This window comes from Solanum lycopersicum, chromosome 6, assembly GCF_036512215.1.
Source record: "Solanum lycopersicum chromosome 6, SLM_r2.1".
Classification (NCBI taxonomy): Eukaryota; Viridiplantae; Streptophyta; class Magnoliopsida; order Solanales; family Solanaceae; genus Solanum; species Solanum lycopersicum.
Genome location: NC_090805.1, coordinates 35,484,701 through 35,510,189, shown reverse-complemented (window position 1 = coordinate 35,510,189; position 25,489 = coordinate 35,484,701). Strand labels below are relative to the sequence as shown.

Genomic DNA, 25,489 nt, shown 5'->3' with positions numbered 1-25,489 from the left:
GAATCCATCAATGCATGGCTTGAAAGCCCAAAATACAAATTTAAAAGTTTTTACCTCCGATGAACTCATAGACTCTTCGTGTTTCCATTCCACAATTGTTCCATGGTTAAAGTGTTGAAAAGCTGCAAAAAATTTAGGTAGGTCACTAAATGATTTCTCAAAGTCACCATATACCAATTCAAATGCGCGTTGACGTCCAAGCCATGCTTTCCTATATGTCACTTGGTGACCAAAATTTTCATGAACCTTTGAAATGACATCTACCACCAAGAACTTAGGATTTTTTCTAATTTGATTTAGAAGTAGTGATGCAATCAAATTGGTATTTAGGTTGGCGTGACCGCTAGAAAGCCCCTCAGTCTCACATCTATGGTTTTCAACATATTTTCCTATCTTCCAAAGTTTATCTCCAACTTGTCGTCCTCGAAGAAACCACATGCAACCCAATAAATTATAAAACTAACATCTCACAACCCATAGACTTTTGGTAGATGTTACCACCTTGAACTCCTTATTTTTGTGCAAACTCCAAATCGTTACAGCCATTTTCAACTTTTCTTTACTACTAAAAAGCATACCTTTTTTAAAATCTTTTTTTGCTTGCTCAGACCAAACGGAACAACATTCCATCTCAGATTCACATGTAGACATAAAAATGTCTTCCTCATTCTCTAATGTCCTGAAATAGGGTATGTCATGAGACACACCCTGATCATGATTATGAAGATTTACACCATTTTGAGAAAAACCTCTAATATCATCGATATCTTCATCAGGTTCACTTTCATCACCATATTTCGGAGGTTCATCTTCCTCCGAACTTTCATCACTAATTTCAGCATTTACATCATTATATAGATCAACGTTGATATCAATATCTCTGTAAAAAAATATTAGTCAAATTCTAGCAAAATTCTAAATATACAAGCTTGTTTTAAAAGCGATAATAAATATTCTAAAATATTATTTCTTCTATTTATAAGAGATAATTTGTGTATACTTACAATAAAAATTATCTTATTAAATTGTTAGACTAAAATTTAATAAAATAAAGATTTGTTGTTTACCTAGCCTCATATTCCATGTGACTATTATCAATATGCATTTGACTACTTGAGCCTTCACCAAATGATCGATGATCATGCATCAACAATTGTTGAAATGATGGTTGAACAATCGGTTCTACAAAATGAGGTTGATTGATCGTGGTAAGGCCATAATTTTGAGCCAACAAATTCATGTGATAACCATGATGACCACTAACTTGAAATGCAACATTTTGGCCTGTCGATACAGTCTTTACATACATCTCCAAAACATTTATATCAATCTTATCCGCAAATTTTTGAGGTATGAAAAGAAATTGTAACAAAGATTGGTCATTCTCAATTTTAAACTAAATGAACCTTGTATTGTTACCTTGAATTGAACATGGATATTTTCCAGCAATATCCATATGAATATTTTCACTATATGTTCCCATTTTCTCATGTAACAATCCAACCAATTCAACATAGGTAGTTGAAGTCGACATGCTAATAATCGTTCTAGCACATTCAGTATACCTAAATCCGTTCATATCCGTAATTATTTCTCCACCCCAATACAAAGCAACCATCACATTATGTTCAAAATTCGTCATCTTAATCCTACACATAAAGATTAAATATTTTTTAAAACAATATTATTAAATTAGAAAGATAATTTTAAAGCTATAAAGAAAACATAACAAAGGATAAACTTTACTTATTTAATTCATACCTGATGAAATTTTCTGAATATTATTTTTAAAATGGACCATACAAGGAAAATTTTTGCTGAATTATATTTGAACATGAAAAAAATTACAACAACATTGATTTATAGACACTTTGGTCAGTTTGAAAAATGGAGGAATATGACTTTAACAGAGTGTTGTAATTGATAGCAATGTTTTTAAGGTAAAACGTTACTATGAGTAACGTTTTATAGCTAAATATATTCTAAATTTGCAGAAGTCGAAGGCCGTGATTGGATTCTTAAGAAACAACACTCAAAGTAACATTTTAAGTGTAAAACGTTACTCATAGTAACGTTTTACAGTTGAATGATTTGACTCCGCCTTTGCAGGATTGGAGTCAGTGGCCCGTGATTGGATTCTCCAAAAACGTACTCTTGAGTAACGTTTTATACCTAAAACGTTACTCACAGTTACGTTTATGCGTTTAACGTCGCCAACCCGTTAACTTTTTGTCCGTTGAATTTTTATAATGAAAATATCCTAAAACGTTATCATAAAGTACGTTTATACTAGTTTTGTGAAAAAAGTTAAAAACATATTATTTTGGTGAATTGGTTTTAAAAATAGCTCATTTTGGTCAAAACTTCTAAGATTTAAATCCATATTAAATAAAAACAAATACGACTATGGATTAAAAAGTTGATATTTCAACTAGGCAAACTCATAACCAGTTCCTCGAAAATAGTATCAAATATCTTAAAGATCTATCCAACAAAGAAGGGCTTTGAAATATTTTGGTTCCCATGACACTATTATCTAAAATTTAAATTTGGGGAATTTCAAAACACTTCACAGTTTGCATAATTTGGAAACAATATAAAACTGAGGTACAAGATGAACACCTTGGAGAAAGAAATGAAGTTATTTCAAGTAACTTTTGGTCCAAATTATAGTGCACGTGGGGTCACAAAACTACATATTTTATGTAAATATTTTCAAAAACATATCTAATGCTCCAAAACATTTTGAATGGTGCACTTATAGTTAGAATGATAAGTTACTTATGCAAAGAAATCGATATCAAATCGTACATGCAGGACCACTTAGGCTGCATTTACATAATTAAAAACATTGACATAAATATGAATATCAGTAATTTGGAGTTTTGCATGATCTTTCAATAATTCAAGTAGGCCCTAAATTGAATAAGTTTGTATTGTTATCGAACTCTATTATTCTGGTCTACCTAGCTAAATGGACCACCTTTAATTTACTTGCCAAAAAATGAAGAACAAAATTCCTTTTTGCCTCAAGTAGGCTGCCCTTCTTCCTACATCTTACATCTACATTTATAATTTATCATTAGAATGACAATGGGGCAGTGTGCGTGTGAGGAGTGGTGTAGGTTTAGACATATACGGGAATGGGCAGGTAGGGTTAGGAATTTCCTCTTCTGAAATAGGCAATTGTTTTGTGTTTGATGATATGTTTCGCTCAAGTCGAAAAGATAAACATCTACCCGGTATACCAGCAATTCTTCTATGCGGATACCCCTTTTTTACTCTCAGGGGTGCATAGGGCGGATCGTTCCAGTTCGATTTATCAATTTTTTATTTTTAAATATGTTAAATCAATAATCAAACTGATAAGATATTTTTATCAGTTTTTGGTTATCCTTAACGGTTCGATTTTGATTTAACCAAAAAGAAAATGCTGATAAAATATTTATATGGCTTCTCCAACAATTAGACAACAAGATTAATAATGTAACTTGACAAATGCTCATAACATAGAATAATAATAAGTAACATGAAAAGAATTATACAAACGTAACATAAAGAAAAATTAAGAACTATAGGGTTCTTACTTTAGGTTTTGACATTAAAATCGTGAACTCAAAGTAATTGTAAGTGTGAAATGAAAGCTAAATTGCAATGATAGTAACTTCCAAGGCATTGAAATTATGAATGGACTATGGGTAAAGTAGTACATTACTATAGTACGTTTGAATGTGTTATTGATTAACCCAATAGCCCAATTATTAAAAATAAATATCGAACCGATAAGTCGATAATTTTTTTCGTAAATTCATTAACCTAATAACTCAATACCAATAAATTAATATCACTTTTTTCTATTTGATATATCGATCGGTTTAATTTTTATACACCGCTATATTTCACCTATTTGCACCATGTCAAAATTGAATAGAAATATATCTATATATACATCTTAATTAAGTAGAACAGAATAAATGTAAAAATGCAATATAAAAAGAGACATAACACATAAATATATCCTTTAATTCTATCTCATTTTATAATTATGCTCTTCAATTTTGATTATGCATAGCTAGACAAAGATTGAAAAAAGAAAAAATCACTCATGTCTTAAGTGGAATCCTACATGATGATTTGTGTCTTACGTGGTGGCCTGTGTGCAGTGTATATTATGTCACATAGGGCTCATGTGTTTACTTGTTCAACTTATATGAATTTAAGTGTCTACATGTATAATCAAAATTCGAGGATATAAATATTAAATAAGGTCGAGTTAAATGTATTACTGAGGTACAAGATGTACACCTAGAAGAAAGTATTGAAATTATCAAATCTATGATAATCTTCAAGGGGTAAACTTTGGTCCAAATCTTGGTTCACGTGGGATCAAAAGAATTACAAAACTTTTTTCATATATATGATCTAAAATTATTTGCTAAAAACACATCTGTTCCAAATTCCTATACAGTTGAGTGAGTGAAGAAGAACAATATTTATTAAGGATCTATTGCATATCATCATGATATTTTTTATTTTTAGATATATAATATATTATTGTGATTCTTTTGGTTCAAAAAAAATAAAATACAGTTGAGTGATGCACTGAGTTAAATAATAAGTTACATACGCAAATAAATTGATATCAATTCCACTTATATCAACAAAATATATCAGTGTATTATTCGTATTCTTCACTTGGCCTACTAAAAAAATCTGAATACTGCAACCAGTATCCTATATTTGTATACATTACATGCAGAACCACTTAATTAAAAACATTGACATCATAAATATGAATATCAATAATTTTTTAGTTTTGCACCATTTTTCAATAATTCAACTAGGACCTAAATTGAATATGTTTTGTATTTTATCAAGGGATAATGCTCAAATACCCCTCAACTTATGCCCGAAATCTCAGAGATACACTTATACTATACTAAGGTCCTATTACCCCTGAACTTATTTTATTAATAATATTTTACCCCTTTTTAGCTTACGTGACACTATTTTGTGGGCCCAACGATGGTTGACTTTTTTTTTTAACTAGTGCCACGTAGGCTAAAAAGGGTAGAAAATTACATATAAAATAAGTTCGGGGATAATAGAACCTTAATATAGTATAAGTGTGTCTCTGGGATTTCGGGCATAGGTTGAGGATCTTGAGTATTTTCCCTTTTATCAAACTCTATTATTAATCTCTCTCTACCGCCATTACTTCCCAACAAAATTCTATACATGTACCATCATGATTAATTGAATTTGTTAATTATATTCAAATTTGACGATTTTCATCTAGAAAATATGGCAAAAATCCTCTTCCTATCTGTACATGGTAAAAGTAAAATTGAATATAAGAAAATTGACATTACCAGTTGAGAGAAGAGAAAAAAGAGAAAAAGCATGATCCCGAAATTATTAGTAGCAAAATACTGATGTACAAGATGAACACCATGTTTTCAGATAAAAATGATTTAATTACCAACGAAAGTTGAAAATGCCTTCTTCACATTCTTAGAATTGAGTCGAAAACGCTTTGAATTCCTCATTCTGCTTCCAAAACAGAGTGTTGAAGTTGGTGAAGAAGGGATCTGGATCTGATCAATTTCTGATCTGGAACGGTAATTTCTTCTGTTTGAATTATAATTCATCGATGAAACCGAAGGAGAGGTAGTGATTACCTTTGTGGTGGGAATGATTTTAGGGAAAATTGAAAAGAAGAATTTATTAGATTTTGATTGTTTAGGCAATGGAGCATTCGTTTGATAGGAAGGTGGAGGAGTGAGAGGAGGAAGAGAAATATCAGAGAATTTGTGTTTAGGAGTACCTGGTTGAGATTCCCATACAAATGGAATTGAACCAGAAGATCCACCACAGTAATAATACCTAAAAGAAGACTCACCAACTCCTCCTCCTTTAGCACTAGTTTCCTTAGACAAAAGCCTTGAGAAGAACTTGTCATCTTGTTTGATTAGTAGAAAATCTGCAGAATGATGATGAGATCTACTATTATTATCACCACTCACCATTTTTATGTTTCTGCTTCTCTACTTGAAGATCTGAAGTAGAGGAAGGGCAAAGGGAAATAATAAAAGATTTGAAGCTAAGATCTCTGTTGTGATATTTATTTATTTTTCTATTTCCAATCTAGTCTATTTTTAATTAATTAAAAGGGGGGTCTTAAAATTGGTGTTGAATTTAATGCATAGTTAGTGTAAACTGATTTAAAGGAGACCATGCACAGAAATGAGGGGCATTTTGTATTTTAGGAATTTGTCTTTCAGTGGGATTATTGACTGTATGTAAGGAATAGGGTTTTGATCTGCCCTCAACTTTATCATTTAGAGCTGATATACCCCTTGTTATAAAGGTAGCTCATATATACTCCTTCTACTTGTAAACAAATGATCGCATATATCCTTTTTCTCTGACGGAAATGAAAAAATAATAATTTTAATCTAAATTTTTATTATTTTTTTCTAAAAAATATAATCTCATATGAGCAAATTTAATCCTTGTCAAACATATTTCTTTTTTGACTTTTTTTTTGTTTCAATGACTAATTTATAATTATTATTTTGACAATCAAATTTATTTATGTTTCACTAATATTCTTGTAAAGCTTATTGTAAATGATCAAATTTTTTCTTCGAATACGAAATTAAATTACAATACACACAAAAAAAATAGTTTACTTTTTTATTCTTTAAACTAAGGAATGAAAGAAAAAACAAAATAAGAATAAGAAATTCAAATAATTATAATAAAAGAAGTTAAAAAATAATTTATGTATGAAAAAAATTAAAATATACCTTGAACTTTGATAGAAGAATCATATATACCCCTAAATAATTTTTTTTTAAAAATTAGAAGTAATAAATATAAATTTAAACCTAATTTTTAAAATCCGTTAAATGAAGGATATATGTGAGTCATTTTGTAACGGCAAGGGTATATGTGAGCCGTTTGTATAACGGTAAGGGTATATATGAGCCACTTTTATAACGAGGGGTATATCAATTCCAAATGACAAAGTTGAGGGGTATTTATTATTGACTTGACCTCTTTAGCATATTTTTATTTTATTAGCTAATTTTAGGCTTTCTCATACCTTTTTTATTCTAAATTAATCGTTATTTTTTAATTAATAAATTAATCAATTTTACTATATTTTGTTATTATTCATATCAATACACATAAAAATTAGTTATATATAAAGTAGAGGAATCGCTAGTCTTGAAAATTATTCGTAGTCCAATGACCTATTAGTGGTAGGCGTAAAGTGAAAAAAAATAATTAAATTTATTTTGACGAAGTAAGTAGTTAAATAATATGAGATAATATTTTTAATAAGATGTTCATATAATATGGGGCAAAAAGAGTATTTACTAGAAATTTATTTCATTATATAAATTTTTAAAAAATTATTATTATGTCAAGAAATTTATTTATTATATTTATTTTGTTAATTAATTATGATTTAAAATTCAACACTATTTTGTATACTTATTTAATAATTATTTGTCTTGATTTATTTTAAATTGTATAAGTAAAATGTTTTTTTTTTGTTTTCTGAATATATTATATATACATGAGCCAACTAATATAAAATTGAGAGAGTACAAGAAAAGAAAAGAAAAAGATTTTTTCAAACACCAACTAATGTGAGGTCAGTTAATTTAAACATTTTGCGGTCATTTAAGAATGATATTTTGTGTGTTAGCTAGCGCATTATACTACTTTCAGTAAAATGAGATTTAATGCAGTTGGCAGGTAATTATAATTATTAGTAAACCATTTTATTATTTTCTTTAAAAAAGAAATAAACCAATTTCTTTATGTACCTCAAAGAATATTCTAAGCCATTGATTAGATAGATTTTCCCTTTGGTTTTCCACTGGTTAGCTTCGTATTTATACTATTGAAATTTGATTAAATTTAAATTTATGTAAAATAAATTTATTGAAGAATAATCACTCTCTAACAAAAGTAATTTCGAATTTTTAAATTGATACTTATTAATTAGATTGATGATGTCGATCATCCGATGTGAACTTAATTAAAATTGAATTAAGAAAGAAGTAAATTGGGTGGGAAGATGGATGTATTAAATGGGAAATGGAAGTGGTCCATGACTATTTATGGTAAAGTTGTTCCCATGGTTGATGAGAAGACAAAAGCTTACATCGTTTGGTTATGTGACTTTTATCCAAGTTAATAATTATATTACTCTCCAATTATAAATTCCAAAATGCAACGAATTGGACGTATACCTACCAGTCTAATAATTTTAAACTTTTTATATTAAGTGTAATGATTTTTTTAACCAAGCGAATATAATTGATATTAGTCTTTGGAAAAATTATTTAATTATGCAAATATTTATATTTAAGTTCAATTATATTGTCGAAAGTAAGGTATATCTTTCAATATATTTTAGGAAAAAATATTTAATTATGCATATTCCTATCATAAATATTATTTCACTCAATACTTTTGAAATAATTATACAATGTCTTACTAAAATTTTAAGTTTAATACATCGATTCATTAAATCCAAGTAAAATATATTATGAAATACATATAAAAAGGAAGGAGGGCAAGCGAGAGAAGTGAGAGACAATGGAGATATGAGAAAGGTGAGTGAAAAAGTTAGTGTACATGTGAACCAAAATAGATATATTCATACATATTTTGAAATGTATATAGATACAAAACGATAGAGGCGAGCAAGAGAGTCAGTGTGTCACAAATACATACAAATCATGTTTGCATAATATGTTTCTAAAACAAATTCTACTTAATTGGATCCGCATATAATCAAATTATACAATTTGGTGAAGTCAATATGGCACGGAATATAATTTCAAAAACTAAAGTAAAATCATAAACTGATAAAATTTGTGCTTTTTTTTGCTCTATATTCATGAGTTCAAAAGAAAGTTTTTCTTTTTTTAGTCCGAATTTGATGTTTTTTAACCAAATTATATTGAAACATCTCTTAGATTAAATTTATTTCACAATATCTATTCATTAATGAGACACTAAAAAACTTGCTTTTTGTACTATTGTATGACTATGAATCAATCAGACATGACAAAAGAAAATAAATAATTCGAAGAAATTGAGTATTTAAATTGTGAGAAACATGAAAAATCAAATGAATATACATTTCTTAACAAAAGTCATAGTGAGATGATTATCATTCCTACATTTTAATCTAAAGATCTGGATATTGATCATTTCATTTTATATTTTCCTTACGTGAGACAAATTCAAAATTATTAAAATTTCGATATGAATACTAAACACTAAATAATATATATATATATATATATATATATATATATATATATATATATATATATATATATATATATAAAATCCATATATATGGGGCCTTTCCTTTCTCTCATCCAAATTCCAAGAGTCTTACCTCAAATAGCATATTATAGTACTGAAAATTGAGTAATTATAATAATATAATATAATAATTTATTTAGTGTAACCTTAAGAGTGAAATCTAGATAAGATGATATTTATGCCATCTTAATATTTATATTTACTGAATAAGTCCAAATCTTACACCCAATTCTACAAACTTTTCATCAAGAAACTAATGCCAAATTTGACTTCAATAGGATACCAAAAATTTGATATCAAGAAATTTTAAAGCGTATGCCATTGTTCGATATATTGCTTCACTAACTAATAATTAACATAATCAAATTCCAAATAATGATTATCTCTACTTTTAGAAAAAAGGTTAGGAAAGAATCAAGAGGATAATATTAAAAAGTTACCCTTTAAAAATCTTTCTTGATAGATATGCTAACTCGAGCAATTTTACTTATATTGGACAAGAAGGAGCATGCATTAGTATATTCTTTCCATCACTAATTAATTGGTAACTTTTTCTTTTATATGTATGTTAAAAATAATAAATGAGAATATAATTTTATTAATTTTCTTTCATAAAAAATATATTGAGAATTTAACAAACAGATTTTGATATTTTCAATTGTAAACGTAATATAAGGAGATTTTAATAAATATTATTTTAATTCTATAAGATAATCAATTAATACAGAATGATTATTTTTAGTAATATAAATATATAATGGAGGTAGAGTTTTAAATTTGAACTCATAAAATTAAAATTTGAGTAGGGCAATTGATTTAGTTTAATCTTTTTATACATTTATAATAATAAAAAGGAGTCCTCGATCAATACGGGATTCACACTTCGATGCATTTGTAAATCCATATGCACCGACCAAAAGAATAATTCGGGTTCTCCCTTCTTTTATTTCTCGGATTTTTATATTAAAGTTTGATTATTTTGAATTTTTCAATTGAAGGAAATGTTTTTGTCAATAACTTTTTATTTAAATTTAAATTTGAGATTTTTAATTTAGGAAAGAATTTTTGTATCCGAGAAATTGAAAAGCAGCCCCGCGTATCGTATCCATCAATGGTCCCTCTTCTTTGTCTCCCTAGAAGAAAAATAGCCCCGCTCTCTAGTCGAGTTTTTTTTTTCCGCTCAATTTAATTAAAAATAAAAAAAACTTATCATAATTTTGATGGATCGCTCTTGTTATTGTTACAAATATTAATACTAATACTAAAAAGAGTTGTTAAAAAGAGGCATATAATGAGCAATTATTGTGTAGCTATCAACCACCAGCTTTAATTATAAATAGGCCTCTTCTTTCTAGTTGAGGAAGTTCAAGCCATAAATTTAGCATGCTCTCTATATTCAGTTTACACGTACTACCCTTAAAGTAACACGTGCTACATAAGCAAATTTATGGCTTTGGATGTTAAACAACTTTCCTAGAAAGGAACTAGAAACCCCATAAAAAGTCTTCGAAAACAGAAGATATCATTGATTTTTAAATATGTTTTTTAGAACAGTTTGATGGGTAAAATAGTCCACTAAAAATGAAAAAGGAAAACAGTTGAAAATAGAACAAAAAGAACATCACTTGGAGAACCATGACCATCAATATTTCCGTCTTCAAAGGCCATGACTATGTAGTGCTGCGCTTAAATGCACGTGCAAGTGTACGTGGTAGCATAAGAGTATAATTTTTTTTTTGTAAATGAATTATCGTACCCAAGAAATTTATAATCAAATTATATTAACCAACTTAATTTCACAACTTAACAAAAAGTATCTTTAGAAGAGTGGGATTGTTGTTTACTATTACTAGGACAAATTTAATAAATAAAGTAACCAATGAGAACAACTTAAATTTGATGTTTTAAACAAGTAAAAGACAATTCTAGGGCTGCAACATCCATCGGGTCTCATCTATCACATCTCAGGTAATGAACTCATCAAGGTTAACAAGTTGCTGATTACAAGGTCGATTTTATGATCATGTTCTCCAGGCCTGTAATCACCTACTCCAATTAGCTGTCTAACCACATTGCTGAGCGGGATAGACAGTACTAATTGGCGAGCATTTATATTATATCATGTTCCGTAACCAAGCTAGGTGTTCAACCGGGTGTCAATCCTAAACACGAATCTGATCAAGTAATATGCAAGAAAGATCAAGACTTTGGTATTCTTTGGTCTATCTCAGTACTTATAAGAACACAAAAGTAACTTCAAACGATATATAACCAATAATTAATTCAAAGTCATTGATGCTCCACAATCATTCATAGCTACAACCAGGACGTTTAGCCACACATAATATTCAAGGACTCTAATATAATATTGTTCATGCAATTCCCAATTAAAGAAAGAGTTAGAGAATTGAAACCTATGACAAAGTGCAAAAAACCCATACAAATAACCCTACAGCCCTATTTATACAAGTTTAGGAAAAATAATTTCAATTCTAGCCCATGTAGAAATCCTAATTAAACCAACTTTGATTCAACACGCGGGTAAGAGTTGGGGTGGCACGCCAGCAGTCCGCCCCAAAAGTTCTTTAGTGTTCAGCAGTTCGCCTCGTTTAGTGCGCCAGTCAATTCGCGAAGTAGGTTAGCCGTTGGCACCTTTCGCCAAACAACAGTCTTCTTTCTTCCTTACGGCTCTCCATTCACATTTTAAAGTTCCTACACAACCTAATCATACATCTTATTGCACATTCATAACAAGTTACACAAAACATAATTAATAGCTTCAAGATTATTCTTAAACTCAAGACACAGTGTAGGCAATTCTTAGTAAATTGGCATACAAATATTCCTATGATCATGTAACATGATATATAGTGATAACTACGTAAGTTTTTATACTTATTTGGAATTTGTATCGATGGTCGGGGTCAAAATCTTAGGGTTGAAGTGGGGTTGTGTTAGCTCAGTATGAGTTCATCACGATTAAGAAATCAGGTCCTTTGACTATATATGTAATAAAAGTATTTAAGCAATGATTTGGTTGGTCATTTTTTGTTTTTTCATAGAAATTACCGTTTTGTACTCCCGATATTGACCATGAGTCTTCTATGATTGATTTTGAAAAGTTGATTCTAAAGTTTGGATTAAAAGTTGAAATTTGGTAAGTTTTGAGTTTGAAGGGCTAAGTTATTAAGAGAATGATTTCTGTGTATTTTGGAGTTTTGAGTGTCGGAATGGAATTCCGTCAATCCCGTTAGTCTCGAAATGTGAAATCTAATTTTTGAAATTATTGGTTTCAAATTATGAGTCTTTTGAGGAATTAAGGTCCTAAGTTGTGAAATTATGGAATTTTAGCCTTTGGATTGACTTTGGCCAATATTTTTGGGCTTCGGATGCTCGGGTCGGAATTCTAAGAGTTACGTCGGGGTGATTTTAGACCTAGGTGAGGCCTTGGTTAATTTTTTAGGGGTTCCGACCTTTTAGTCTTTTTAGGCGTTGAATTGATTTTTATGGTTTTCACAAATGTCGGGTCAAGGAGACCTCATGTTTTGACGGTTTCATTGAGTCCATAACGTCAAGTATAATAGATATGAAAATGTGTTTTCTTTGTACGGGGTTTTGAACGAATTCCGAAGGTCCTTTCGATGTTTTGAATTTTAGTATGCGTCCACCAACTACAAAGGGACTAGGTCTTTTACACAGTAATAATTTACAAAATTAAATGCAGAAGGTAAATAAGAGACACAATACTTTTACGTGGAAACCTCCTTGAACAAGGGAATAAAACCATGACCTATTTCACATGATTTTTCAAATTGTTTTCACTATTCTTCTCAAGCAAAACCGAAACACAATCTACAATACAACAATGAGATTAACCTCCAAATCTCACACTAAGTAATACAACTATTACTTAAACGAGCCTAATTAATGCCTCTGTTGCCCACCACACTAATCCTCAACGATTAATATAGACTTAAGACATAAAGTTACCCCTAACTATGTCCTTACAAAGATTTACACAAGTTTGAAATGTTTCCAACACAAGTGAAACCAATCCTACAAGTTAAAGCACAAATACAAACAATTAAAATAACAATATATAGGATCAGAAAGCAAATCGTCAATCTCTGAGGTCTTTTGTTTTTCTGTTGAAGCTTGAATTTTCTCTCTATTGAATGAATGAATTATATGTTGTTTGTCATGTTGAATATATCAACCACAAGGAAGTATTAACAATTAGACAAACAACCTCGTCCATTCTGATTGATGCGGTACACTGACGACCTCACCAACCTCTGACGCGACAGCTTTCCAGTTGTATAGCACATAGACTTTGACGATTACACCTACATTTGTGAGGATCATCAAAACATCTAGAACCAATAATACTTATCACTATGTTAAGTAATTAATCTTGTAACATCAGCTAAGCTTGCCCGGGGATATCTCTAGAGGACATGTCTAACTCAGACTATTTTATTCTTTTATTTATCTAACATATTCAATCTTTTGCAAATTATTCCATTATTTGCTTACTATTTTATTTTACTAGATCAGAGAACATTTCGTATCCTTTAAACTTCACACATAAATTCAGGTCTACCTTTTTAGGGTAAAACAACTCCCAACCACAATAAACTTGGTTATGATTTTAAAATTATAACCCCATAAGTATAATATCGTTTACTTCATTCATTTTTCTTTACTTGTCAATCTAGCTACCAATCACCTTTTTTAGGTTAAAGAATGAATTTCAAGAAAATACACGGACAAACATGAAAATTAAATTAGTCACATACCGATTTCCATGGAGTAGATTTAGAGTAGGTATTGTTTTATTTATTTTAGAAGGAAAACATTATAAAGTATAAGTGTGGGGTTGAGTAAGAAAGTGTAGACGCAAGACAAAAGCGTGTCTTGCTGCGGCTTTAAGGGTTTGATACACATGCAAATACCCTAAAATCACATGACTCACTTCACTTCACACATGCTCTTTTTTCCATCTCTGTACAAACATTTAACTTCTTGTTGCCATTGGCTTCTATCACTATTAATTACTGACCACTCCAATAATAAAAATAGTATGTACAAGTTTCTTCTTAAATTTTTGTACACCCAACAACCTTATCAATGAGAGTATTTGTCTAAATTATCTCTTTTAAGGTTGGTTTAGTATGGATGAAAATACTTTTCGATTTTTTTTTTTCATGTTTTGTTGGATAAAACTTATGGAAAATATCTTTTCTAGAAAAATAAGGTCCTTGGAAATGAGAAAGATGACTTCTTGATGGAGGAAATAGGAAAAATAAGTTATATAAGTAACGTTTTATTTTTATTATATCCCCACCCCTCCGACGCCCCCAACATGTATCCATCCCTTGACGACCATCCCACCCACCCCCGAGACCCCCCAACTTATATCCTCCCACTCCTATAGCTTTATACTAAATTACATATAAATGTTCTTGATATTATATTTACTTATTTACTGAACACTAGAAAATAAAGTATGAAACCAACTTATTTCTCTAAAAATAGTTTTTAAGAAAGCATTTTTCATGAACAATATTCTCCTTTTATGCAAAACACACTCTCGTATATTTCATTCAATAAATACCCCACCAACTACAAGAGTACCTTCTTAGTTTTAAAATGTAGAAAGCTTTCAAACAACTACTAATATTTAAGACTAATATTTGACAAATTGACTTAGTCAGTGGGAAGTTAATACCTCTTGAATTGAAAGAGATGTCTAAGGGTATATTATAATAAAAGGGTTTATGAAGCATGTTCAGCAGCACATATTATTATTATATTGTTATTTTTGAACCTTACATAAGTTAATAGGGTTTGGTTTTATTTCTTTCAGCTGATGCTGATTTCTAACTAATTGATTGACTCCATAATTAAATATGGTTCCTCAGCCAAACAAAGTTCCCATATTGTACACTAGCTAGCTACTACGTGTGGAAAATAGCTATTCTTGGGGGACCTTTTTCATTTTTCTTGATTGTTTTGATGGGTTATATAATTTTTAATATTATTCATGTGTCCCATTTATTAATTTATGGGTGGTGGTTGAGGCCATTTTCAAATATTTCATATCATAATGTCTTACTACAGAAGCAAAGCATCACCATAGGTGAAGAATTTCCTTCTTGTCTCTATTCCATAAAAGATAGAATACTATACTAAAAACAGTTTTTAGTAATAATAAATATACATATTAACAAAGAATGTTAAAGTCTTTATTGATATTAGTCAATGAACAACTTCTCTATTCTATAAGACAGGACTAGCAAAAAGAGCTAAATATATACATTAACTATAAATGTTAAAGTCTTTACCAGTATTAGTTAATTTTCATTGGATCTAAAGTCTCTATTTGCATTAGGACATCTAAAAAGAATGTTAGCTAGTTTCCTTTAAAAATATATATTTAATAACAATTAAGCTATTCTTATTAAGTAATTGCCGCTAAAATTCATTTTTGATATTGTAGAAATAAGATCGCATACCATGTTAGGATCATTCCGGATGTATATCTATATATATATAAACAGAAATATGTAGAACACATAAATGAACTACCTGATTAGACCAACTATTAAATTCCATGGTGATGGTGATTATTGATTGCACCTACTATTGTTACATGTATTTTAATTTGGGAGCAGAAGCTAAGGCAGACACTACTAATTGATCTATGTAGTCATGATTAATTGGCTCCAATAATTTAAATATGCATTTAAGATTTTATTCCCAAATAACTCTAATTATTTTTTAATTATTAGAGTCAAATAAGATGGTCTACAAATAAAATATTGGAGAGAGGGAAAACAGATATAGAAAAAGACTTGAAACTTCTAAAATCAAGTAAACGGTTGGTTGGATAGTTTCTGGAGAGGTACACTGACAAAGCACGATTACATTAATATAAAATGTTTCTTTCATTTTAAATTCCTCTAGATCTATCTAAATATGTGGTTTTAAAAAAGGTCCATCAAAAGGTCATTTAAACACAATCCAAAATATTTTAAGACATTCGAATTTTTTTGGAATTGGTTGGTTAGTTAGTCTCAGTTTGTTAGTTAACGATATGATTAGTTTAGAAGGTTAATTAATCAGTGTGTAAGATAGCAGATTAGGAACCTAAAAATCTCAAACAAAGAAAGAGAAGAAACTTACCCGACAATCTTTGTGGTCGTTTGGGGGTGGGGGTGGGGGGTTAATTCCTTCACCCAACCTTATATTTTATCCGTAGTTTATTCATAAATTTTGAGGGAAAATTTTAAAAAATAGCAAACTATTAATTCGAATTTAACGTTATATTCACAATTTCATTTTATTGTAACGCATAGCAAACAATTGTCATTTGCCTCTCTCCCCAGTGAATCTCGCTCTCTACTTTCATGTCTCTCTCGCCTCTCTCACTTTATGCAAACACAATTATATAAATTATGTTTGTGCTTGTATAAAGCGAGAGAAAAATGCATATATAAATATCTTTTTGTTGAAGTCTCTCCCCAGAGAATCTCGCTCGTCACTCTCCCAGATCTCGCTTGTCTCTCTCACTTTATACAAACACAAATCTATACATTGCGTTTGTGTTTGTATAAAACAAGAGAAAATTATATATACAAATACAAATAAATATAATTTCGTCCTATACAAATCTTTCTCTGCCCAATTTCTTTTTGTATTCTCTATTTCTCGCTTTATACAAACATATATTAAACAATTGATTCTTCTGTATATGTATACCGAAATATACATATTAATAGCGTTATCAAATATACAGTTTGTTATGGAGCGCAATTATACAAGTTATAGATATAATATACAAATATAATTTTATATTTGTTAAACCTAAATTTTACTCCAAATTTAATGGGTTAAATATGGATACGAGCCCAAATATTATCCATATTTTAATAAAGGGAAATTTTTCAAAATGTTAATATTTTAGCATTTAAAAGGGCTCATTAGCAACACTTTCAATATTTAGTAAAAATGTCATATTTTAGTTTGTTATGTATCTTATTAATGTTTTTATTATTTGTTTTTATTTAAAAAATATAATTATTTAATAACAAAAGGGAGAAAATTAAGGGAGAAAATATTTCAAAAAAAAGTAAGCATCCTTAATTTTCTCATCAGTTACATTTTCAAATAAAATTTAATTTTTTTTTCTCTCCAAAATTTTTACCTTTTTAAGATTATATTCATTCCACAATATATTCTATTTATATTTATTATAGTTTTTTATAATTTATATTCATTCCAATAAATATGTCAAATTTATCTATATCGTCTTTAAGAAATGTATTTGCATTTTTATATATTTTTTTCCCTATATAGTTATTTTATTCTTCAAAATTCTTGTATGTATTCATTTCAATATGTATTTCATTTATATTTCTTTTTATTTTGAATTTTGTATAATAATATATAAAATACAAAAAATTAGTATGATGAAAAAGTGAATGAAATATAAAATTAAAAAGAAATAATTGAATATTTGGTGTACTCATTCTTAAATAAAATACATAACTAGTTGACATACCTTTAGAATAAATACAAATTAAAAAAAATGTCAAATTCAGAAACAATGCAACACAATTTTTGAATGAATACAACTATTAATTGTAAAAATATATACTGACTAAAGCAGTATAAAATTCAATATATAAACCAAATTTATGAATACAAAAAATAATAAAACTATGAAATACAAAAATAAATACTAACTGTGGTACATTGACATAACTATCACAAAAAAAAACAGAATACAAAATAAATAAATAAATGAAATACGATTCCAAATCTATGGATACAAAATACAATAAAACAATGAAATATAAAAATATATACTGACTAAAACAACAACAAAATTCAATATACACTTCCAAATTTATGAATACAAAAAACATCAAAACTATGAAATATACACAATCAAACTCATATAATGTGTTACATTGACATAACTAACACACACAAAAAATAGAACACAAAATACAATAAATATATAAAATACAAAACTAAATACTAACTATAACATAATAAAAATTTCATATATACTTCCAAACGCATTGTAACATGAATTTTTTTGAATCTTAAAAATTACTAAACAAATTAAATTAAACATGCAAGACACAGACAATGCAAAAAAAAAAAAACTCTTCTCCAACAAATTGGTCTTCTTCAACTTCATGGTTATTAATTTGTGTGGGATTTTGCACATCGACAGATTCAGACATTTTTCCCCGTCGTATATCCTCCTTAGATTTAGAAGCGGAACCTATATTGTGTTTAATTCTTGAGTGAAAAAAAATAAATGATGAAAAATCGGAAGAACTTTGATTATTTTGTCCAATACCTCTAGTAACTCTCTTGAAAACATCCATTGAAGAGAGAATTATTTAGTCTTAAATCCTAAAAAATGTTTTAAGAACAACAACAAAATAAAAAAAATACTAAAATCAGTAAGTAAATAAATAAAGAATCTGAAAAAAAAATAATAATATCCAAATCAATGTTAATCTTCAAATCAAATTTTGCAACAAAATTAAATGAGAATAATAGAAAATATTAATATATTGAATCGAAAATCTGTGGAATTGATTTGGAAGAATGTTAGATAGAGAAATTGAAAAGAAGAATAAGAAAAGAGAGAAAAATATGGGGATTTGATAGGAAGAAAATAAGAGAGAGAAATTAATAAGCTTAAGAAAAGAGAGAGAAAAATTAAAATGACATTAATATCTTTCCAATTACATGAAAATGTGTAATATATGAAAGAGAAAAAAAAGTGTAAATAATGAGAGAAAATATTAATAATATCAGAACAATTATTTATTTTTAAAATTATGACATTTTTGACATGTTTACTAATATTATTAAAGTATGGATATTATGACTAAATAAGTTAATTTTTTTTACTAGTTAGCTAAATTTTCCTTTAATAAATAGTGGGTACAAACCCAAAGCTTATTTTGTTTGTTCTTTTTGCTTCGTTCTTTTTAATTAAAATCATTTTTCCTTTTTTTAAAAAAAACTTTTTCATATATCAATATTGTAAAAAAACCAAATTACAGAAATCACATACTTTTAAGACAAAGTTACAATTTATCCCTTAAAAGTTTATAATTACATAATTCCCTTAAACGAATCTAATAATATAAACGCTGATAAATTAAAAAGAGAGTCGGATACATTAATGGCCAAAAAATTAAAGCACTGATACATTAAAAAGAGGGTTAGATAGATGCGATGATACATTAAAAAGAGGTCCGGATACATTAATGGAGGGTCTGAATACATTAATGGCCAAAAAATCAAAGCGTTGATACATTAAAGAGAGGATTGGATACATGCGCTGATACATTAAAAAGAGGGTCAGATACGTTAATAGAGCGTTGGCTATATTAATGACATTTTTGACTTGAGAGAAAAATGAGAAATTTTGGAGATTTATAAACTTATAGAGGATAATGGTAATAAATAACTAAAAGTTGGATTTCTCTAATTATTCCTTGTAAAAATGAGGTAAAACAAGTATATATGATGGACAAAATAATTATGTAGGGTATATGTAATGTACCAATATTTTATAAGTAGTTATGTACATGGGCAGAGCCACATGGGTTTCAGGGGGTTCACCGAGACCCCTCGATAGATTTTTTGTATTTTTGTAAATATAGATTTTGAACCTCCTCAATAAATAAGAGAAACTAATGGCGCGGTGAAAATTCCTCTTGAAATTAGGTTGTACATCAATGGTTTGAATCCCTGTGAAAGCATTTTATCTTTTTCTTTTTTAGTTTCAGTTTTTTTTTTCAATTTTTTAATTTTCAGTTCTGTTTTCAAGTTCTTAACTTTAAAAAACAAGCTAAAAATGTGATTTTAAACTCAAAAGAATTCAAGGTTCTCATTTCTAAAGACTTATTTACACGTTTATACTTTTATTTTTTGAACCCCCTAAGCAAAAATTCTGGATTTGTCACTGGTTATGTAGTATATATGCAATGTATTGTATTGTATAAATAGTGTATAAATGTGTATCGATATTGTAATGGAATACAAACATGTATATTATGTAGTGTTGATGTAATATGTCGATATTGTATAAATAGTTACATAATGTATCAAAGTTGTATAAATGATGTATGATCGTGTATCGACATTATATAAACTATAATGTAATGTATCGATATCAATATTTATTTGTCTATCATGCACAGAGGTAGACCCACACTATATATGGAGGGGTGCACGTGCGCTCGCTAACTTTCAAAAAAAATCATATGTACGTGTATATTTATTTTGAAAACTATAAAAATTAGGGCATAGTTAACATTGCAACCATAGAAAGCATAGAAGTGCCCTTGTGCTATTGGTAGAAGCTAGAGATACTATCCTTGGGACTAGGGGACTAGCTAGCGTTCAAATTTAACTAAAACCTTTCTTTATTGTTTTTATTTTATGTTTAACTTAGAACTCATGTTTAAGATATGTTTATATTGGTGCATCCAAAGTCTTCAAATCATGAGTTTGCCTCTGATCATGTATTCTCCCCTTGATAAATAGAATTTTAAAAAAAAATGACATAAATTTTCATTTTATTCACGAAAGAAGTGAAACAATTAGAAAAGGAAAAAAGATTTTAAAAGGGAACCAAAAATTTAGATTACAAAAAAGTTTTTTAACAGCACGAAAAAAAAAAAGAAATAAAAGATTTTAAAAAATGGTCATGCAAATCAATATTTATTTAAACTATCATGCATTTTCACCTTAATAAATAAAAAAATAAAGAAAAATAGTAAAACGACATAAATGTTCATTTCTTCCACAAAGTGACATAATTAGAGAAGAAGAAAAATAAAAATGTAATGAAAAGCATTTTCAATTTTCAAAACCTACCATGGCCAATTTGGCCGCCGGTCAACCAATTCAAAAAGTTGATCAAGCCTCTTCATCCCAATCACCCTTAGCCAAGTTTCCTCCTTTACCAAATCAGAAAACCTTTGACAAAACAAATCCGTTAAATTATAAAGCGTTACTTAAAAATAAAGACTCTAATGTTACAATGCCCATTGAAATGAAATCTGGTGAATTTGCGGATGAGGAACCATTGGTGCGATGGACAGAAGGGGAAGTGACAAGAATGAACATTATTGGCTTCAGCAGTTGGAAAGGTTGTTCAACTTAATATGGCTACTATTAATAAAACTAGGCCAAGTTGTGATAGAGTGAAAACTAAAATTAATCTTTTGGCTAAATACCCAAAGCAAGTCATCATGGAGATTGGTGATGAACAAACTCGAGGGGTAAGAAAAGATTAAGTGTAGATCAAGTATGATTATGTCCTAGCTATTGTACCGAATGTAAAATGCAAGGGCATTGTCACGATGAATGCATAATTTTACACCCGAAACTAACTAAAAATGTGTTTGTAAAATGAAGGAGAAGAATAAAACAACAAAGAGATTGCACAAAGGAAAGGCAAACAACTTCAAGTTGAAAAGAGCATGTTGTTAAGAGTTTCCCCACTAAATTTTTATCAAGTGGTAGGAGACCTAAAGCATGGAATGTAGTGAATATAATAGAGTTAAATCAAAGCCTAAGGAGAACTGGAAAAAAAAACAAATTCAAACGGATAACGATTTTGAGGCATTAAACGAGGAAGCAGAGGCTTAAAATAATATGGAGAGGCAATCAAATGCTAATGAGGTTTAAGAATCAAAAAAGAGCAAAGTAGTTCAGGTTAAGGTGGTGTAGAATGAGATGGATAGACCAGTTAATGTTATGATGAAAAACAAATAAGAAATTAGAAAATCAAGATCAGGTAGCCTAGTCAACATTATATTGAAGAGCATCAACAACGCAAAATGGGGTGATAGAAGAAAAAGAGAAGAAGGGACATTTTATTCAGAAGACATTAAAATGGACGTCGAAAACCAAGAGTTAAGCAAGGATATTACTTCTTGTTCTGGTAATGACAATTTTAGTAGTAAAGAATTTGATGAAGTGAACATCAATACAGAAAATCTGAAGAATGCTGATGAGAAAAATGGTGCAAATGTAGCAAAAATTAGTCTTGATTGTTCTAGCTAGTGAAACTAAGCCATTAACTTTATACCCCGCTGCAGGTTTGAAGGATGTGAGAGAGTTATCAGGGGAGGAGTTGCATTACAATAACTCCATATCTCCAAATAAGGTACACAAGATTAACCCTATACAAATACAGAGTGATAAGATTGGTGTTGAAGATAAAGATACTAAGAAAAATGATATGCAAAGGGCACTTGATGAAGGAGAAAGGCAAGCTGATATTTCTCCTTAATCTAATTATAAAGGGGTAAAAAAGAGGAACAACAAGGATATGGGGATAGAAAAATCACAATCTTCCATAATTCTAACAAGAATTTTGGCTAAATCAAATCAACTAGTTGATGAAGTCTTCTTTTTCTTTTTTTGAAATATTAAATCAATGAAGACACATCAAGCCTTTCATAGGCTTCAAGTGTTACACAAGCATCATAAATTATATATTATTGAATTAATGGATCCTTTACAACATGCAAAGCATATTAAGAAGTAAAAAAAAATTGGTTTAAATATTCCAAGACCAAATATCAATGGGAAGATCTGATAATTTGTTGCTCATGATACTCAAGTGGAGGTAATAGAAGATAAACCCCAACCAATGACTTTGAAATTGTTTCTTCAAGATCCTAGTATAGAGGTTATGGTGACTCTAGTCTATGCAAAGTGTGATGCTAATCAAAGATTAGAACTTTGGGATGAGATGAACCAACTGACAAATAATATTTCATGCCCATAAATAGTGGGAGGAGACTTTACTCTGATGATGAATGGGAAGGAAAAGATTGGAGGTTTGCCCGTACAACACCAGGAAGTAGAAGATTTTGCCTTTTGCATGAATTCATGTTAACTAGAGGAGATCAATTTTAAAAGGGAGCTCATTCACATGGTGGAATGGAAGGGCTGGAGAAGACTGTTTTTTGAAAGATTGGACAGAATGCTTGTCAATCAGCAATTACAAGCACAATTTGGATGCACAGAAGTGAAACACCTAGCTAGAACTGGATCTAATCATGCCCCTATGCTATGCTCGTTTGACGCTCAGGCCCAAAATTTTATCAAACCATTTAGGTTCTCACATTTTTGGACTGAACATGCTGTTTTTTTTAGAAGTGATTAGACATAACTAGTTTGCAGAAGAGGGATCAAACCCTTACATTACCTTTAAGAACAAGTTAAAGAGTCTTAACAAAAGTGAAGTATATGGTGATACTTTTAAACAATTTATCATCGGGGAAGAGATTGTTAGATTAAAAGAGGATCCAAGTCATAATAACAATAGAAGATTCTTCAACAAAGTCAGACAGAATTAAAAAGATACTTACACTTTGAAGAAGAGTACTAGAGACAGAAAGCAGGCATTGATTGATTTGTGAAAGGAGTTAGAGATACATTTGAGTCATTTATTTGTTGCATAGAAGGTTTGATTGAGTTCAACTTCGTCTTTGACATTGATTCTGCAGCGTCTGGTAAAAGCTTAGAGACTTCTAAAATTGAAATTGAACCAAGAAATCAGCTCAATTTTGCATTTAGAAATAGGATTCAAGTCAGATTTAAATCAGTGACTAAGATAATTTCAGAAAGTGTTACCTCCACGATTTCCGCGAAGCTCTTGGTAGATGGAAACATTTCTATTTCAGTCCCCTGTTTTATTTTATTTTTTGTCTTCTCTAGTAAGCTTTTTTTTAGCTTTTCTTTTACATGATTAGGCTAAAGAGGAGGTGGGCTTTGGGCCTTAACCCATCAGCTTTTTGTTTGTTTTAATTAGCTAACCAAACCTATACTATTTAATTACTTATCATAGGTAACATTATACATTAATTACATGAGCTGATTTTGAGTTTGTAGAATTAGTCACTTTTGTATATGTATAATTCGCCACGATATACAAATAAATATGTATAATATACAATTGTTCAACCTATATACATATAAAATTCACCTCTCTCGCTCGCTTCTCTCCTCCCTCTCTCAATCTCTCTCCCCTCTCTACTCCCTCTCCCAATCTCGCTTGTCATATATACAAATGCATATGTATAATATACAATTATATATACATAAAATTCACCTCTCTCCCACTGTCTGCCCTATATCGCTCATCTCTCTCCTCCCTCCCTCGATATCTCTCACCTCTCTCCTCCCTCTCCTAGTATCCTCGCCTCTCTCCTCCCTTTTCCAGTCTCTCTTGTCATATATACCAATACATATATATAATATACAATTATCTAATTAATATACACATACAATTCATCTTTCTTCCACTCTTTTCCCCCCTCTCTCTCCTCTCTCTCCCAGCCTCGCTCGCCTATCTCCTCAATATAACATGTAGCTACAAATTATATTTATCAAACTATAGCTATGAAGAGTAATTAATTATTTTTAAATAGCTATATGTGAAAGATTCCCATTTTAGGAATTCTGAGCAATAAATTTGAGCCCTTTGACACATTTTGACCCAAAAATAACAAAAAGTTCCTCTTTGGGGTATTTTAAGCCCAAAACCCGAGTGTATCTCTCTCTTTTCAAAGAAAAAAGGGATTAAAAAAAGAAAAAAATTCATAAATAGCTGCATGAAACATAATGGGCTTCTTTAATTAGAGTTTGTCTATTTAGGCAACATAACAATAGTTTAAATAGCTAAAATAAAGGGAAAATTTTAGATATGGCAAACAGATTTAATGAAATAACGCTATATGAGTATAGTTTATGTAATTACATTCCATGGGTATAATTTAGTTTGCTATAGAGCATTTAATTTATATATTACGTTTTTTTTGTTTATAATTTATACAATATTCTTCTTAATAAATGGATACATGAGTACTAAATAAGGTAACAAAAAATTTACATAATCCCATGATTCAAGCTAATCCTTTTAAATCAAATACTTTTTCAAAAAGAGTTCTATAACAACATAAATATCATAACAACTGGTATTCGCACACCACTGAAGCAAATATAAAATGAAAAATTCTTGGTTCATCAATATCCTTGTATATTCTTCTTTCAAGGAAACTTT

General features: G+C 29.4%; 1 protein-coding gene and 1 long non-coding RNA gene across 5 annotated transcripts; both read right to left on the bottom strand.

The window, feature by feature from the left end:
- Nucleotides 1–5,474: 5,474 nt before the first annotated feature.
- LOC104647946 (uncharacterized) lies at nucleotides 5,475–6,029 on the bottom strand. Its single transcript, XM_010323845.4, has one exon. It carries the CDS (start codon nucleotides 6,027–6,029, stop codon nucleotides 5,475–5,477), a length of 555 nt encoding a protein of 184 aa, XP_010322147.1.
- An 11,956-nt stretch (nucleotides 6,030–17,985) lies between these two features.
- On the bottom strand, nucleotides 17,986–24,171 carry LOC101261124 (uncharacterized). Of its 4 annotated transcripts, XR_741952.4 has the most exons (5): nucleotides 24,061–24,171; nucleotides 23,796–23,957; nucleotides 21,286–21,387; nucleotides 18,743–18,798; nucleotides 18,258–18,664 (listed from the first exon to the last, which is right to left on the bottom strand). It is a non-coding gene; the product is annotated as an uncharacterized lncRNA (long non-coding RNA). The 4 variants fall into 4 exon arrangements; XR_741954.4 differs by lacking the exon at nucleotides 18,743–18,798 and having other exon boundaries at nucleotides 17,986–18,664; XR_003247189.2 differs by lacking the exons at nucleotides 18,258–18,664; nucleotides 18,743–18,798 and adding an exon at nucleotides 20,654–20,940.
- Nucleotides 24,172–25,489: the final 1,318 nt, after the last annotated feature.

Coding starts and splice junctions, on each gene's coding strand:
- LOC104647946 (XM_010323845.4), bottom strand. CDS start 6,029: ATGGTGAGTGGTGATAATAATAGTAGATCTCATCATCATTCTGCAGAT.